The 18,240-nt window shown below is 47.9% G+C and overlaps 1 protein-coding gene across 5 annotated transcripts; it reads left to right on the top strand.

Moving 5' to 3' along the window:
• The first annotated feature begins 1,853 nt into the window (after positions 1-1,853).
• Positions 1,854-16,414, top strand: SNX11 (sorting nexin 11). Of its 5 annotated transcripts, none has more exons than XM_035301338.3 (8): positions 1,854-1,919; positions 5,785-5,844; positions 6,787-6,841; positions 7,295-7,381; positions 8,413-8,513; positions 10,990-11,085; positions 11,265-11,477; positions 13,821-16,414. In XM_035301338.3, the coding sequence occupies exons 3-8, from the start codon at positions 6,800-6,802 to the stop codon at positions 14,092-14,094; spliced, it is 813 nt and encodes a 270-aa protein (XP_035157229.1). In that variant the 5' UTR covers positions 1,854-1,919; positions 5,785-5,844; positions 6,787-6,799; the 3' UTR covers positions 14,095-16,414. The 5 variants fall into 5 exon arrangements, with proteins under 5 accessions (XP_035157229.1, XP_008995689.1, XP_003733061.1 ...); XM_003733013.6 differs by lacking the exon at positions 1,854-1,919 and adding an exon at positions 2,099-2,160; XM_008997441.5 differs by lacking the exon at positions 5,785-5,844.
• The last annotated feature ends 1,826 nt before the right edge of the window (positions 16,415-18,240 follow it).

The raw sequence follows: 18,240 nt of genomic DNA, 5'->3' as shown, positions 1-18,240 counted from the left end.
CTCCCCACCACCCTCCCCTGTAGCTGGGATTACAGGCACACACCACCATGCCTGGCTAATTTTTGTATTTTTATTAGAGACAGGGTTTCGTCATGTTAGCCAGGTTGGTCTCAAACTCCTGATTTCCGGTGATCCACCCATGTTGGCCTCCCTGCCTCCCAAAGTGCTGGGATTACAGGTGTGAGCCACTGTGCCTGTTTTTCTTTTCTTTCTTTTTTTTTTTAAGACATAGTTTTGCTCTGTTGCCCAGGCTGGAGTGCAGTGGCCTGATCTCGGCTTGCTGCAACCTCCACCTCCCGGGTTCAAACGATTCTCCTTCAGCATTTTGAGTAACTGGGATTACAGGTGCCCACCACCATGCCTGGCTAATTTTTGTATTTTTAGTGGAGATGGGGTTTCACCATGTTGACCAGGCTAGTCTCAAACTCCCGACCTCAGGTGATCCACCTGTCTCAGCCTTCCAAAGTGGTGGGATTACAGGCCTGAGCCACCACGCCTGGCCCCTTTCTTTCTTTTCTTTTCTTTTTTTCTGTTTTTTTTTTTTTTTTTTTTTTTTTTTTTTTTTTGAGAGGGAGTCTCGCTCTGTCACCAGGTTGGAGTGCAGTGGCCCGGTCTCTGCTCACGGTAACCTCTGCCTCCTGGGTTCAAGTGATTGCCTTGCTTCAGTCTCCTGAGTAGCTGGAACTATAGGCGCTCGCCAAGACGCCCGGCTAAATTTTTTTGTGTTTTAGTAGAGATGGTTACCCCATGTTGGTTAGGATAGTCTTGATCTCCCGGCCTCATGATCCGCCTGCCTCAGCCTCCCAAAGTGCTGGGATTACAGGAGTGAGCCACCGTGCCCGGCCTGGTCCCTTCCTTTTCTCACTGCAGCCTCGAACCCTTGGGTTCAAGCGATTCTCCTCTCCTGCCTCAGCCTCCTGAGTAGTTGGAACTACAGGCGCGTGCCAGCACACCCCGATAATTTTTAAATTTTTTTGTAGAGACGATGGTCTCCTTAAATTGGTAGGGCATGTCTCAAACCTGGCCTCACGTGATCCTCCTGCCTCGGCCACCCTAATAGTGTTGGGATCCTGGCGTGAGCTACTGCGCTCGGCATGCTGAAATTATCTTTAAATAAGTGGCGGCCGGGCGCGGTGGCTCACGCCTGTAATCCCAGCACTTTGGGAGGCCGAGGCGGGTGGATCACGAGGTCAAGAGATCGAGACCATCCTGGTCAACATGGTGAAACCCCGTCTCTACTAAAGATACAAAAAATTAGCTGGGCATGGTGGCGCGTGTCTGTAATACCAGCTTCTCAGGAGGCTGAGGCAGGAGAATTGCCTGAACCCAGGAGGCGGACGTTGCGGTGAGCCGAGATCGCGCCATTGCACTCCAGCCTGGGTAACAAGAGCGAAACTCCGTCTCAAAAAAAAAAAAAGTGGCTAAAAGACATTTCGATAGCACCGCAAAAGTCTTAACACACTGAACGGCTTTCTCTTGCGACCTAGCTGCATGATGCTGCTTCGGGTGTGTTTCGGTCACTTCAATCTGAGTTGCCGGACCCTCTCGAGTCTGGCTTTCATTCTGATAATCGGTCAGTGGCTTTACGAATCTGAATCGGAGTCCCCTTGATAGCTCCGCTGCGGAACAGCAAACCACGAGGTTCAAATGGCGGCTCTCGGGACTTAGTGACGCTCCAGGGTTCTGGGCTTCCTAACGCCCCGAACCTCCCACAGTGCAGACAGTCCTCGCAAAATGGGAACAGGAGTAACATCCTCTCACACCCCTCGGCTCCCGGGACCCACTGGCGGACCATCGCTGACGCCCCCTGGCCGCTGATTGGCTGCCCCTGACGGTGGGCGGAACGCAGCCCCGGATTGGACATGGAGCCCATTCGCCATCCCTCACCCGGCACCTGCGTCCACTCTCTAGCGTCCCAAGTGAGTCGAGGGGAATCCTGACTCCAGTCCGGGGCCTGGGCAAGCGGAGCCGCGCTGTTCGGAAGCGGGAATTTTACTCAGAGCCCGGGCCTATAGGGGCGGGGCGTCCTGGGCACCCGGGATTGGGGCGTCTCCCGTCGTGCACCGGGGCACCGGCGACTCACCCGGAAGGAGAAGTCGTGATCTGGCTATATGGTGGGGCGCGGGCGGTGTCGCGGTTGGGAGCTGGTGCTGTTCTCAGGTGAGAGGGCGTGGGCGGGGCCCCGGGGAGTGGGTGCTACTCTCGGGTGAGGCGGCGCGCGAGGGCTTGAGCGTCAGTAGTGGCACTCGGGATGGTGGCATCGCTTTACATCCTAGGGAGAGGCTGTCTCACCGTTCGGGATGAAGGCAAGGGCTTGTTCTGGATCCAAGAAAGGAAACCCGGCTTTTCAAGTTTATCTTCAAAGTGTATCTTTCATTTCCTACTCCCCAAGCTTAATCGGAAAGGAAGAAAGACCATGTGGACCTTTCGCTCCTAGTTTGTGGAGAATGAAGGAGGAGTGGACGTAGTACAAAGCTCTGGGGACATTTACTTAAACGGCTAGGTCTGGGGGGAATGACGAATATTTTACGTGGACACGGGAGACTTGCAGTAGATTGTGGTCGCCTTTGTTACTTACCTTCCAAGTGAAGGGAGTACGTTAGAGATGGACAAAAAAGATGGAGCATAACTACTTGGTTCAGATTACACAGAGCTTCGTCAGAACTGGGAGCTTCCTCTATCTAGTACCTCTGATATTTATAATTGGAGGGAGAGCTTTTTGAGTTGCTACCTGCTATCTGCCATCTGGCACTAACAGCTCAAGATTTGAGTAAGAAGGGACTGCAAGTCTCGGTAGTTCAGTCTGTTATCACCTGATTTGTTTTTTCTTTTTGAGTCTCGATCTGTTGCTCAGGCTGGAGTGCAGTGCTGCGATCTGGGCGCACTGCAACCTCCGCCTTCCTTGTTGAAGAGATCTTCTGCCTTAGCCTCCCCAGTAGCTGGGACCACAAGAGTGTGCCACCATGCCTGGCTAATTTTTGTATTTTTAGTAGAGATGGGGTTTCACCTTATTGGCCAGGCTGGTCTCGAACTCCTAACATCAGGTGATCCACCCGCCTCGGACACCTAAAGTGCTGGGATTTACAGGCGTGAGCCACTGTGCCTGGCCACCTGATTTGTTTTTTAACCAGTGTCTTTTTTTTTTTTGAGACGGAGTTTCGCTGCTGTTACCCAGGCTGGAGTGCAATGGCTCCATCTCGGCTCACTGCAACCTCTGCCTCAGCCTCCCGAGTGGCTGGGATTACAGTCTTGTGCCACCATGCCCAGCTAATTTTTTGTATTTTTAGTAGAGATGGGGTTTCACCATGTTGACCAGGATGGTCTCGATCTCTTGACCTCGTGATCCACCCGCCTCGGCCTCCCAAAGTGCTGGGATTACAGGCTTGAGCCACCGTGCCCGGCCTAACCAGTGTCTTGAAGTTGTTTAAATAGGACAGAAAGTAAATGACAGACTAAAGCCTTGAACTGTTACTATATTAGGAAGGTTTATGATGAATCTACTTTGTAAACAGCAAACAATTGGGTACTCACCAGAGCTATTGGTGCTGGAACAGGTGAAGAAAGTAAAGGAAACTTCAGATGTGGTTGAAAGGACCCAGAAAATGTAGTTAGCATTAAGTTATGTAACTAGCTAGGGTCACTGACTTTAGCCTTATTTGGATGAGGCACAGATCCGTCTTCCAGATCATAGAACTAAAGTTAGGAACTTCCTGCTGCTTCTCCAGAAGTGGAACTGAGCTCCTTTCTCTTCTGAGGAGTGATGTCTGTGGGGAAGAAGTTAATGGAGAATAGTGGTTGCTAGAAATTACTGCTTGGTATGTAGGTTTTTGTATTTGTTCCAGTGTTTGTTTGTTGTTGAGGCAGGGTCTTGCTCTGTCACCTAGGCTGGAGTACAGTGGTGATCTTGGCTCACTGCAGCCTCTGCCTCCTGGGTTCAAGCGATTCTCTCTCTCTCTCTCTTTTTTTTTTAAAGACGAGGTTTCACCATGTTGGTCAGGCTGGTCTTGAACTCCCGACCTCAGGCGATCCACCAGCCTTGGCCTCCAAACTGCTTGGATTACAGGTATGAGCCAGCACGCCTGGCCTCAAGTGATTCTCATGCCTCAGTCTCCCCAGTAGCTGGGAGTACAGGTGCCCACCACCATGCCTGGCTAATTTTTGTATTTTTATTAGAGACAAAGTTTTGCTGTGTTAGCCAGGCTGGTCTTGAACTCATGGCCTCAAGCATTCTGCCTGCCTCAGCTTCCCAAAGTGCTGGATTACAGTGGTGAGCCACTGCGCAGGCCTAGTGTTTTTAAGGACAGTTACAACTGAAACTTTTTTTTTTTTTTGAGACAGTCTTGCTGTTGCCAGACTGCAGTATGGTGGTTCAATGTCAGCTCCCTGCAACCTCCGCCTACCAGGTTCAAGCAATTCTCCTGCCTCAGCCTCCCAAGTAGCTGGGATTAAAGGCACCCAGCACGACACCCAGCTATTTTTTTGCATTTTTAGTAGAGATGGGGTTTCACTATGTTGGCCAGGCTGGCATCTGGAGGTTTTTAAAAGCCAGTTCATAGCTATTTGTTTCTAAGGTATGAGCCAGCACACCTGGCCTCAAGTGATTCTCAATACCTTTGGGGTATTGGCCCCAAAGGAAAGAATTTCTTTATAAAGGCAGTGTGGGGCCCTATGCAAACTGTTCCTGAGACCAAGGGTATGATGATCATTTCATTACTAAATTATGGTCCTGAATTTGACAAACCTTTTTCAAGTTACAAAAGATGTATGAGCTCCACTGAGTGGATGACTATGATTTCCTTTTCATCATCTTTCCCATTGTTAGTTTTGTTTAAAGACACTTCAGAATATTTAACTCTGCTCCTTTGCTGGCAGTTTATTGAATTCCAGCAAACAGAAGAGAAAAAGACTAGGTGAGGTGGCTCATGCCTCATGCCTGTAATCCCAACGCTTTGGGAGGCTGAGGTGGGTGGATCACCTGATGTCAGGAGTTTGAGACCAGCCTGAAACCCCATCTTTACTAAAAATATAAAAATTAACTGGACGTAGTGGCGCACACCTGTAGTCCAAGTTACCTGGGAGGCCGAAGCAGAAGAATCGCTTGAACCCAGGAGGCGGAGGTTGCAGTGAACCGAGATTGTGCTACTGCACTCCAGCCTGGGCAACAGAGTGAGACTCTGTCTCCAAAAAAAAAAAGAGAGAAGAGAAGAAAAAAATTTAAGGAGATTAATTGTTCACAGCAAATAAATAGGTCTGCTCTTTTTGGTCTTAGCCATTTGACTACTATCTGGAATGTTATATATGGGTTGTTATGGACTTGGAATTTCCCACTTTTCAGTTCAGGACCCTGTGGAGGTGGTGGCTGCATCAGATAAAAATCAGATTGTCAGCAAGAATACCATTTAAGATGGTACTGAAATCACAAAACGCTGGGTTTGCTCAACATTGTGTAGCCCACTTTTGTCATGGACCATGCAGCTTCCTCTCTGCATGCAATATTTGTCTGTGGAGAGACCTTCTGGTATATTGGAGAGGATTGAAAAAGCTGTTTGCTTTGCTAATTTCATAGTGCAAATGAGTTCCCCTTCTTTTGAAATGTTAGCCTTGTGTTAGCAAAACATAAAATAGAAGGAAACTCATTACACACTCTCTAATGGTAAGGCAGAACTAATAAGAGAATGTGTTTAAAATTAATTGTGGGACTGTAAAAATGAGTGGGTATGTGAATGGGTATGGGGGGAGGAGAGGGAGGGCTTAGAGATATTAGAGATAGTCTTGTTTTCCCAGGAGCCAGCCTGGATCATTTGTTGGCAGTACATATTGGCTGAAGTCAGTTTTCATTTCAAGGTAAATTGGAAAGGGAAATTAAACCTTATTGTTCTGCTCTTAAGAGAGAAGGGGGTGGAGGCGGCAGCCAGGGTGGATGCTGTTGGAATAGTTCTAGAAGTAACAAGATTAGTGTTGTATTTTAACAGAAGGTGACATCATGGGCCCCACTGGACTTGAGTAACCCTGTGCTGCAGCCTTCATGGTCCCCTTGTCGGAGTGGGTGATGTCGCTATACATGTAAACTGCCACATTGGGGGAAATTGGGCTGAGGCTTTAATGAATCTTTACAAAGGAGCAGAACACATCCTGAGTCGACCTGTGCAGCTATAGGGTGCTTGGGCAGAGGTACAAACCGGATAGCATGTCAGGAGCGGAAATAATTAGAACAATTGGCTTGGGTTCCAGAATATGGATTGGATAAGGGGAAGGTCCCAACTGGGCAACCTACTCAGGTGCTTCTTGGAGTGCTTTAGCTCTATGATTCACCTGTGGGGAGGTGACTGGTTGTTAGTAAGACAGTGAGAAATGCAGGAGCATTGGTGTTTGTGGGGACTTGGTTGTCTGTAAACAGCCGGGAGGGGGCGCTGTTAGGCTCGATTTCAAAGCTGTGATATGAGTTCACCAGACCCTGTTGTGCCTGCAGTCTTCAAGGCAAAAGTTTTACATCAGAACCAGCCTGTTCTGACTGCGTGTAACAAAATTCTGTAGACTCCAGCATGCTATGGGGAGAGTGTGTGAGGGCCTGGTCTGAGAAGGGAGGCAAATCCCCCAGGGCTTTTTAGCTTGGCACTAAGCTAATGGGGATTTTTGTTTGTTTCCTCTTAAGTTTTACAAGAACAAAAAGTGTTGCCTGGGTTTCCCCAGGGGGGTCTATTAAAAACTTTCAGGGTTTTCCCTGGTAAAGAATGATAAGAACAGAGGCATACTAACCTTGATCCTCTGTCCTCTATCCCCCATCAGATGTTTTCTTCAAATGGGCTTTTGGTGTAGGATGTCGGAGAACCAAGAACAGGAGGTAAGAGTGTGGTCTCCAGAGAACAGGTAGGTAAAAGTTGGAGAGAGGATTTAGGAGGAAGGAGGATGCAGAGATCTAAATCATTACTCAGTAGTGTTCTTCCTGCAGTATTACTTTGGTGGTTCTGATGAGCTCAAAATAAAGTCAGGAGAAAGAAATCAATAGCAGAGCCATTCCTAGGAAATGGGGTTCCATTCTGACTAAATTTTCCATTGATTAGAATATACTGGAATGTAAGCTTCATGGGGTCAGGGACTTATGCCTCTTGTTCATGCTTTATCCCCAATGCCTACAACAGTGTCTGACATGTAGTGGGGCTCAGTAAAAATCTGTTGAATTGAATGACTGAGCGAATGAATGAAAGTTGGTGCTGGGTGGAAAAATCTAGCAACCTGTGTTATCAGAGCTGCCTTGCTGTGTAGCTGAAGCTGAAGGAGCTTTTCTTACCTACAGGAGGTGATTACAGTGCGTGTTCAGGAACCCCGAGTGCAGAATGAGGGCTCCTGGAACTCTTATGTGGATTATAAGATATTCCTTCATGTGAGTGCATCAAGCTTCTATATTAGGATCTGTGCTCTGCAGGGCTGAGGGCTGTACTGAGGTAAAACCTTTTTTTTTTTTTTTTTGAGACAGAGTCTTGCTTTGTCGCCAGGCGCCAGGCTGGAGTGCAGTGGTTCGATCTTGGCTCACTGCAACTTCCACCTCCCATGTTCAAGCAATTCTCCCGGGTAGCTGGGACTATAGGCCCATGCCACCATGCCCAGCTAATTTTTTTGTATTTTTAGTAGAGACAGGGTTTCACCATGTTGGCCAGGATGGTATTGATCTCTTGACCTTGTGATCCGCGGCCTCAGCCTCCCAAAGTGCTGGGATTACAGGCTTGAGCCACCATGCCTGGCCCAATTTTTACATTTTTAATAGAGGTGAGGTTTCACCATCTTGGCCAGGCTGGTCTTGAACTTCTGACCTCGTGATCCACCCAACTCGGCCTCTCAAAGTGTTGAGATTATAGGCATGAGCCACCATGCCCGGCCCCTATTTTATTTTATTTTTTTGAGACGGAGTTTCACTCTTGTTGCCCAGGCTGGAGTGCAATGGTATGATCTCGGTTCACTGCAACCTCTGCCTCCCAGGTTCAAGTGAGTCTCCTGCCTCAGCCTCCCAAGTAGCTGGGATTACAGGCATGTCACCACGACCAGCTATTAGTAAAGACAGGGCTTCATCATGTTGTCCAGGCTGGTCTTGGACTCCTGACGTCAGGTGATCCACCTGCCTCGGCCTCCCAAAATGCTGGGATTACAGGCATGAGCCACCATGCCAGTGGCATGTAAACTATTTTTGAGTGTTTCTGGTGGACCCGAGGCAAAAGAAAAGGGAGAGAGGAAAGGAAAGAGAGCTTGAGGTATGTCTTTGAGTTGCTTTCAGGCTACCTGATGGCACCTTGTTCTAGTTGGGGACATGATCAGGTCTGTGGCCTGATGGCATGGCTCCTCAGTGAAAGCAATGATAGGGAGTTCGTGTGAACTTGTCTTCTTCCACTAAACCCTTTTCATGTACATCCTCATGTATAGACCAACAGCAAAGCCTTTACTGCCAAGACTTCCTGTGTGCGGCGCCGCTACCGTGAGTTCGTGTGGCTGAGAAAGCAGCTACAGAGAAATGCTGGTTTGGTGTGAGTTTGCTCTTGCTTCCTTCTCGGGTCTGTGACTGGCTTTTTGGGTGCTTATGTAGGAACTGGAGTTGACGGTGAAGAGAACTTGCAACATACTAAGCACTAAGGAAATTGAGAAATATGTTGTTTCTTTTTTTGTTTTTTGATTTTTTTTTTGACATAGGGTCTTGCTCTATTGCCTAGGCTGGAGTGCAGTGGCATGATCATGGCTCACTGCAGCCTCGACTTCCTGGGTTCTAGCAATCCTCCCACCTCAGCTTCCTGAGTGGCTGGGACTACAGGTGCATGCCACCATACTTGCCTAATTTGTAAAATATTTTTGTAGAGATGGGGTCTCCTTATGTTACTAGGCTGGTCTTGAACTCCTGGGCTCAAGCAATTCTCCTGCCTTGGCTTCCCAAATTGCTGGGATTACAGGCATAAGCCACCATGCTTGGCTGGGAAATAATTTTTTTTTTTTTTTTTTTTGGTTTTGAGATGGAATCTTGCTCTGCACCCAGGCTGAAGTGCAATAGCTTGATCTCAGCTCACTGTAACCTCTGCCTCCTGGGTTCAAGCAATTGTCCCTGCCTCAGCCTCCCAAGTAGCTGAGATTACAGGAACCTACCACTACATGCGTCTAATTTTTGTTTTTTTAGTAGAGATGGGGTTTCACTATGTTGGTCAGGCTGGTCTTTAACTCCTGATCTCAGGTGATCTGCCTGCCTCGGCCTCCCAAAGTGCTGGGATACAGGCGTGAGCTACCACGCCCGGCCTTTTTTTGAGATGGAGTCTTGCCCTTGTCACGCAGGCTGGAGTGCAGTGGGACTATCTGGGCTCACTGCAATCTCCACTTCTGGGTTCAAGTGATTCTCCTTCCTTAGCCTCCCAAGTAAGTGGGATTACAGGCATGTGCCACCACACCCCAGAGATTTTTTTTTTTTTTGAGACAAAGTGTCTCACTGTCGCCCAGGCTGGAGTACAGTTGCACGATCTCAGCTCACTGCAACCTCTGCCTCTTGGGTTTAAGCAATTCTTCTGCCTCAGCCTCCCAAGTAGCTGGGATTACAGGTGCCCGCCACCAGGCCTGGCTAATTTTTTTTTGTAATTTTAGTAGAGGTGGGGTTTCACAATGTTGGCCAGGCTGGTCTCAAACTCCTGACCTCGTGATCCACCCGCCTTGGCCTCCCAAAGTGCTGGGATTACAAGCATGAGCCACTGTGCCTAGCCTTTTTTTTGAGATGGAGTTTCGCTCTTGTTGCCCCGACTGGAGTGCAATGGCCCAATCTCGGCTCACTGTCATCTCTGCCTCCTGGATTCAAGAGATTCTCCTGCTTCAACCTCCCAAGTAGCTGGGATTACAGGCATGTACCACCACGCCTGGCTGATTTCGTATTTTTAGTAGAGACGGGGTTTCTCCACATTGGTCAGGCTAGTCTTGAACTTCCGACCTCGGTGATCTGCCTGCCTCAGCCTCCCAAAATGCTGGGATTACAGGTGTGAGCCACTGTACTTGGCCTAGTTTTTGTATTTTTGGTAGAGATGGGGTTTCATCATGTTGGCCAGGCTGGTCTTGAACTCCTGACCTTAGGTGATCCACCCACCTTGGCCTTCCAAAGTGCTGGGATTACAGGCATGAGCAACCATGACAAGCCTGTTTCTTTTTCTTTTTTTTTTTTTTAAAGTAGAGATGAGGTTTCACCATGTTGCTCAGGTTGGTCTTGAACTCCTTCCAAAAGTGCTAGGATTACAGGCATGAACCAAGGCACCCAGCCAGGAGTGGGTTTTATGTACACGTAGTGTGGCTGGGCTTGGTGGCTCACACATGTAAATCCAGTGCTTTGGGAGGTTAAGGAAGGAAGTTCACTGAGGCCAGGGGTTTAAGACCAGCCTGGGCAGCAAAGCAATACTCTTGTCTCCACAGATACATAAGTAAATAAATTAATTAATAAATTAGGTGGGCACAGTGGCACGTGCCTTTAGTCATAGCTATTCAGGAGGCTGATGCAGGAAGATTACTTGAGCCCAGGAACTTGAGGCTGCAGTGAGCTAGCTCACGATTATGCCACTGCACTCCATCCTGGGTGACCTGGAGAGAGCAGCTTAGAAAGCAATACCTTGTCTCTAAAATCAAAGAAACAGACAAAATAATGTATCAGCATGGGCTTTATAGTCACAGACCTGGTTCCGATATGAGCTTTGCTGCGTACTAGCTGTATAACAGTGGGAAATTTACTTAACTTCTCTGATCTAAAGTGAGTTTACTAATATCTTTATCATGGGGCTTTGGGATGACTAAATGAAATAATGTTTATAAAACATTTAGCATAGTCTGGCTTGACACTTGTCATTCAGTCAGTCAATGTTAGCACAACCCTTTATTAAAAGCGAATTGTATTGACCAGGCCTCTTTTCAGGGTATTTCCTTGATCTGAGGCTAGAATGACTATCTTAGATGTTACAATTATCATGGGTGTTATATCATGTGGCTCCACAGGCCTGTACCTGAACTTCCTGGGAAGTCAACCTTCTTCGGCACCTCAGATGAGTTTATTGAGAAGCGACGACAAGGTCTGCAGCACTTCCTTGAAAAGTGAGTGGACTTAATGGGCTGGCACTGGCCCCTGAGTGTGGAGGCAGGGGTGGGTGGAGGAAGGTGCCAGGCAGGATGGAGCTCCCTGCTCAAGTAGCCAGAAGCCCTTCAGAGGACGGGGAATGGAGATCAGTTCCTCAGGGTGATGCTCTGTGTTGTGCTACCTGTGTTTTCCCCAGGGTCCTGCAGAGTGTGGTTCTCTTGTCAGACAGCCAGTTGCACCTCTTCCTGCAAAGCCAGCTCTCAGTGCCTGAGATAGAAGCCTGTGTCCAGGGCCGAAGCACCATGACTGTGTCTGATGCCATTCTTCGATATGCTATGTCAAACTGTGGCTGGGCCCAGGAAGAAAGGCAGAGCTCTTCGCACCTGGCTAAAGGAGACCAGCCTAAGAGGTAAACAGAGTACTCTTTGAGATAGCAGGGGCTAGGTTTGCTAGAACCTGGACCAGAGAGGTGTCCATTTGTTAGGGAAAGTAATGTTATACCATTGATAACCTTTTACAGAGATCTTGTTCTTTGGGTGCATGGCTATCTATCCAGGTGGGTCTACGTTAACCCAACACTGGGTAGCAGGGGCTCCTTCTGAAACCTGGGAAGAAAAAAAGGAAAGCTTTCTCATTTATTCAGATTTTTATTCCTTGGAAATGGAGGCTCACTCTTTCTCCCAGGCTGAAGTACAGTAGCACCATCTCAGCTCACTGCAACCTCTGCCTCCCAGGTTCAAGCGATTCTCCTGCCTCAACCTTCTGAGTAGCTGGGATAACAGACGTGCGCCACCATGCCTGGCTAATTTTTGTATTTTTAGTAAAGACAGGGTTTCAGCATGTTGGCCAGGCTGGTCTTGAACCCCTGACCTCTGGTGATCTGCCTACCTCGGCCTCCCAAAGTGCTAGGTAGTGTGAGCCACCACCACTGGCCTAATAGCTTTATTTTCATACAATTTACCTGCCATAAAGTTTACCTTTTTAGGCGGGTGCGGTAGCTCACGCCTATAATCCCAGCACTTTGGGAGGCCAAGGCTGGCGGATCATAAGGTCAGGAGATCAAGAACATCTTGACCAACATGGTGAAACCCCATCTCTACTAAAAATTGAAAAATTAACTGAATGTGGTGGTGCGTGCCTGTAGTCCCAGCTACTCTGGAGGCTGAGGCAGGAGAATCGCTTGAACCTGGGAGGCAGAGGTTGCAGTGAGCCGAGCGCCACTGCACTCCAGCTTGGGAGACAAGAGTGAAATTTTGTCTCAAAAAAATTTTTTTTAAAGTTTACCTTTTTAATGTACAGTTCAGTAGTTTTTAGTATAGTCACTGCATTGTATAACTGTCAGCCACCACAGTCAATTTTCGAACATTTTCATTTTCATCATCCTGAAAGAAACCTTGTACCCATGAGTAGTGACTCCCCTGTCCTTCCCTTCCTCCCAGCTCCTGGCAACCACTAGTCTACTTTATCTGTCCATGGATTTGTCTATTTTGGACATTTATACAAAGGGAGTCATGATATGCGGTCTTTTGTAACTGGCTTCTTTTATGTAGCATAATGTTTTCAAGGTTCATTCATATTGTAGTATGCATCATTACTTCATTACTTTTTTCTTTTTTATTCCCATTTTTATGGCTAAATAACAGTCCATTTGTATGGCTATATAAGCTCATTTTGTTTATCCATTCATTTGCATTTATCTGTTCATTTTTAAAATTTTTAATAATTTTTTTTTTTTGAGACAGAGTCTCGCCCTGTCACCCAGGCTGGAGTGCAATGGTGCGATCTCAGCTCACTGCAACCTCCACCTCCCAGGTTCAAGCAATTCTTCTGCCTCAGCCTCCCAAGTAGCTGGGATTACAGGCACCTGCCATCACGCCCAGCTGTTTCTGTATTTTTAGTAGAAATGGGATTTCGCCATGTTGGCCAGGCTGGTCTTGAACTCCGACCTCAGGTGATCTACTCGCCTCAGCCTCCCAAAGTGCTGGGATTACAGATGTGATCCACTGTGCCTGGCCATTTTTTTTTTTTTTTTTTTTTTTGAGACAGAGTTTCGCTCTTGTTACCCAGGCTGGAGTGCAATGGCCCGATTTCAGCTCACCGCAGCCTCTGCCTCCTGGGTTCAGGCAATTCTCCTGCCTTAGCCTCCTGAGTAGCTCGGATTACAGGCACGTGCCACTGTGCCCAGCTAATTTTTTGTATTTTTAGTAGAGACGGGGTTTCACCATGTTGACCAGGATGGTCTCGATCTGTTGACCTCGTGATCCACCCACCTTGGCCTCCCAAAGTGCTGGGATTACAGGCGTGAGCCCCCGCACCCGGCCCAGAGAGTTTTTTTTTTAAATTGAGACAGGGTTTCACCATGTTGGCCAGGCTGGTCTCCACCTCCCGGGCTCAAACAATTCGCCATACCCAGTCATTTTTTTTTTAATTGGGCAGCCCTCTGAGCCAGAATAGGCTCAGAGAGACTTCCTTCTTGTTCATTTTTGTTTATATGTTCATATTCTTTTTTTTCTGAGACAGAGCCTCACTCTGTCGCACAGGCTGAAGTGCAGTGGTGTAATCATAACTCACTGCAGCCTTGACCTCCCAGGCTCAAGCAATCCTCCCGCCTCAGCCTCCTGAGTTGTTGGGATTACAGGCATATGCCACCATGCCTGGCTAATTTATTTTTTATTTTTTTTGTAGAGACAGGGTCTCCCTATGTTACCCAAGCTGTTCATACCTTTCTTTTCCATTTTCCACTCTTTTCCAGTTGCTGCTTTCTTCCAAGATCTGGTAGGAGGAACTCTCCCTCACCGCCTCCCAGTGAAGAAAAGGGACATTTAGAAGTGTGGGCTCCAGTTGTTGACTCTGAGGTTCCTTCATTGGAAAGTCCCACTCTCCCACCCATCTCCTCACCATTATGCTGTGATTTTGGAAGAGCCAATGAAGGAAACTCCACTCCTCAGTCTGTGAGGAGGGCTGTGGGAGGAGACCATGCTTTGCCTTTGGATCCTGGTCAGTTAGAAACAGTTTTGGAAAAGTGAGCTCTGGGTTCTGCTCTGAGATGGTCAGAGGAGATACAGGCCAGGAGACTTACTCAGGTGGGATTAGGCATGGGCAGGTATTGTGGGAGGCTGGGTTGCTTAGTGTCTTCTAGTCTCCTCTGCTTGGGCTGATTGACAGAGGTCAATCATAACAGCCCCCTATGCCTCTTCCATGGGAATAAATACTGTGCAGATGTTTGTAAGTTAAGCATAAGGCCTAGGGGCTGTTTATTTTGAACAGAACCCATATTTACTCTTCTGGGAGCTGAGTTTCTACACGTCATTTGTATGTAGGACCCGGAGTACCTCCTCAAGTGGCTGGTTTTGGGGACCTGTATGTGGCAGATTATAAGCTGCCATATTGAACATTGTCCCAACAGGAGTGATTACATTGTATCCCCATCTTGACTGGCTTCAGTTTTTGCTGTAGCCCTAGAGCACTTTGTTTCTGGAAGGCTGGCCTCTTGCCTACCTCCTTGCATGGAAAGGGGGATGAATATTTACTCTCCACCTTGCTTTTTCTTCCACCGGTACCACTGAATGGAACTGGTGCTGTGACTCCTGCTGCTGGGGTTTTATGTCCCAAGACCTTAGTCTGGCTGAGTGGAGCCTGAGACCTGCACAACAGCTCATGGTCATGCATGAGAGAGAAGAGGCTGACCACAGCCAGAGGGAACAGCAACAGCTCAGGGGCCTGATTATAAAGGGGAGAGGGGGCTCTCTTTTCTGCAGGGTTAGCGTGGGCTCTTTTCTTTTCCGAGTCCTTTTCTTCTCCTTTGGTTACAGCTCCCTGCCTCCAGGGCTTCAGCCACCAGCATCCCTCTGCTGTGCTGCAGGGAGGCCATATGTTCATCCAGTGGGGCACAAGGGCTTTGTTTCTGCCTGGAAGAGAGGGCTCTGGGGATGAGGAAGAACACGTTCTCCTTCAGACAATGAGGCATTCTGTCCTGCTGCCATTCTTCATCTCCACCGAGAGCCAGAGCTGGTAGGAGCCGAGTGCCACGGGCATTCTGCATTGCTCTACTCTTAGGTTGGTTTGTGTGATTCTTCCCCTCCCTCTTGCCCACTCCTCCCTCCTCTGGCCATCTTACCCTGTCTGTGGGCTCTTTTACTACGAGCCTATGCTGTGGGACTGTCATGGCATTTAGTTCAGAGTTGAGGGGCTTTGGCCTGAAATAAAATGCAAGTATTTAAGATTGTTGTTGCAATTTGTGTCTAACAAGCTGTAGCAGAGAAGGAGGGAGTGAGGGCTGGCAGTAGTTCCTTTCATCAATCATGAATTTATCAGCGTGGAAATAATGGTTCAGAACTGTGCTCTGCAGCTCTCCTGCATTGTGTGTGCAGCTCAAGTTCACCACTGGAGGAAGGATTGCCTTCCAAAGAGCTGGGATCCAACTCTTCTCACAGTTCTGGGCATGAACCTTGTTAGGTATAATTTACCTGATGCTGCTTCCATCCTCGCAGCCTGTCTGAGGTGCCAGGTGCTGAAAGAGAAATAAAGTTTGTCAACAGGCAGATGCAAAACCCTGGCTGGTATTCATCCCTGTTTCCTGCCCGCCTCCCCTGGGTCTCTCCTTTATATGATGTAGCAGAGCAAGGTGAAGATAGAAAACCTACAGAGGCAAATCCAAAATGTCAGAAGAAGTTCATTTAAAAGGGGAAAAAAACTCCACGCGCAACCCTTACAAAAACCTGACAGATGCTAAGCTAATGGCATCCACTCTGCCGATTGGTGGGGATGGCTCATGAATATTAATGAGTCCAATGCTCCAAATGGTGCAGCTGTGAACCCAGCTGTGCCTGAAGCTCTCTGATCTCGAAACTTCCAGACAGGAGCCGGAGGTGGTCTGTGTCAATTCCCTACTCAGCCAAAAAACAGCAAGCTGGGTTGGCCTTCTTCTGTTCGCTCCTTTTCTTTCTGGAGTTGGTGCTCAGCAGCTAGTTCTGCCAGCAGGAGCCATTCAAAGACATGGATGTGATTTTTCCGACTCCCAGTTTTTTAATGATCCATTAGCAGCGTGCCTACAACAGCACCTCGGTTAATCTAAGGCCAGGCACCATCTCCTTTCAGTCTCTCTCTGAGTTAAGTATAGGCCTTGGAAGGAGAAGTCCTAAGAAAGAAAGCACTTTTCTAAGAATACAGGCTTGGGGTCATCAGAAAAATTGTGCATATGAGTTTTCCTCTCCATCCAGATAGTGCCATAGGCACCTCTTCTCTGTCCCTGCATGGCTGGATGACCTCTATGAAAGATGGGGTATTAGATGGGGAGAGTGGCTCATTGAGCTGTTTGTAAAATAAAAATATTTTGTTTAGAATTCAGTTTTGAGTCAAGTTCTGTTCTGATTTAGTCACCTTTCTTCTGTCACATACCTCCATGACCCACATCTAGTCATCCATTACCCAGGAAGACTGATTCCAAGCTTATGGGGGCTGTTTTGTTTGGTGGAAGGAAATATATTTGTGTGTAGGGATGGGTTTTCTTATATGAAAATACTAACTTATATAAGCATAATTAAATTGGCTCTTCTTAGTGCCTAGCGAGGAAGGTAGGGCAGATATGTGCTCCTTTTTTCATTGAGGAAACAGAGCTCAGTGAGTGTTTATGTGTGCACTTTAATTGAGACAGAGTCTCTCTTTGCTGCCCAGGGAGCAATCTCAGCTCACTACAACCTCCACCTCCCAGGATCAATCAATTCATCTGCTTCAGCCTCCTGAGTAGCTGGGATTACAGGGCCTGCCACCATAGCTGGCTAATTTTTAATTTGTATTTTTATTTCAATTAATTAATTAATTAATTAATATTTTTTTGAGACGGAGTTTCGCTCTTACTACCCAGTCTGGAGTGCAATGGCGCGATCTGGCTCACCGCAACCTCCGCCTCCTGGGTTCAGGCAATTCTCCTGCCTCAGCCTCCTGAGTAGCTGGGATTACAGGCATGCACCACCATGCCCAGCTAATTTTTTGTATTTTTAGTAGAGACAGTGTTTCACCATGTTGACCAGGATGGTCTCGATCTCTTGACCTTGTGATCCACCTGCCTCGGCCCCCAAAGTGCTGGGATTACAGGCTTGAGCCACTGTGCCCGGCCTAATTAATTAATTAATTTTTGAGATGGAATTTGGCTCTGTCGCCAGACTGGAGTGCAGTAGTGCAATCTCGGCGGCAACCTCCGCCTCCCGGGTTCAAGTGATTCTCCTTCCTCAGCCTCCCAAGTAGCTGGGACTACTGGTGCATGCCTCCACACCCAGGTAATTTTTGTATTTTTAGTAGAGATGGGGTTTCACCATGTTGGCCAGGATGGTCTCTAACTCCTGACCTCAGGTGATCCACTCACCTTGGCCTCCCAAAGGGATAGGATTATAGGCATGAGCCACCACACCTGGCCTTTTTAACCTGATCATGACTTTTTAACAATCTGATTGAGCATTAAGTTAGTTCCACGCATGTGAATTTGTTTATATGCCTCAGCTCTTGCAGAATATGCTTAATACCTTTAGGGGTGGGATAGACAGTAGGCCTGAAGAATTTGATGTGAGGAGGGGTTGGGGGTAGAAAGGGGAATAGACCAGTTCCCAGCCTCCCTCACAGAGGCTGCAGGAGCATTAAATCAGAGGCTGGAGTGGCGTCTGTGGATTTATGTATGAGCAGCCAGCTGAGATGTAGCTAAAGCCAAACAACCACTGCAGCGCGGCATAGCACTTCCTTAGTGGAGCACTGGGCAGTGATCTGAAGCTGGAGGGGCGGGGCTAGCTCAAAGTACCTTTTTTTGAACTGTGGATGAGTGCTCCCTTTCCTGTTCTTACCCACTATACTTTTTTTTGAGATGTAGTTTTTTTTTTGAGATGGAGTCTTATTCTCACCCAGGCTGGAGTGCAGTGGCACAATCTTTACTCACTACAACTTCTGCCTCCCAGGTTTAAGTGATTCTCCTGCCTCAGCCTCCTAAGTAACTGAGATTACAGGCATACGCCACCACGCCTGGCTAATTTTTGTATTTTTATTAGAGATGGGGTTTTACCATGTTGGCCAGGCTGGTCTCAAACTCCTGACCTCAAGTGATCGGCCTGCCTCGGCCTCCCAAACTGCTGGGATTACAGGCCTGAGCCACTGCCCCCAGCCCCACTTCTTATCTCTCATCTACTTCC

This window comes from Callithrix jacchus, chromosome 5, assembly GCF_049354715.1.
Source record: "Callithrix jacchus isolate 240 chromosome 5, calJac240_pri, whole genome shotgun sequence".
NCBI classification, from domain to species: domain Eukaryota; kingdom Metazoa; phylum Chordata; class Mammalia; order Primates; family Cebidae; genus Callithrix; species Callithrix jacchus.
Note: the sequence above shows the minus strand (reverse complement) of the source record. Positions and strands in the feature narration are given on the sequence as shown.

What these genes read in the sequence shown, in the direction of transcription:
- SNX11 (XM_008997441.5), top strand. Translation starts at nt 6,800, where the DNA reads ATGGGCTTTTGGTGTAGGATGTCGGAGAACCAAGAACAGGAG. An exon ending in CTGCAGCACTTCCTTGAAAA is followed by an intron (nt 11,086 to 11,264) that starts GTGAGTGGACTT and finishes TGTTTTCCCCAG; the next exon opens with GGTCCTGCAGAGTGTGGTTC. An exon ending in AAAGGAGACCAGCCTAAGAG is followed by an intron (nt 11,478 to 13,820) that starts GTAAACAGAGTA and finishes ACTCTTTTCCAG; the next exon opens with TTGCTGCTTTCTTCCAAGAT.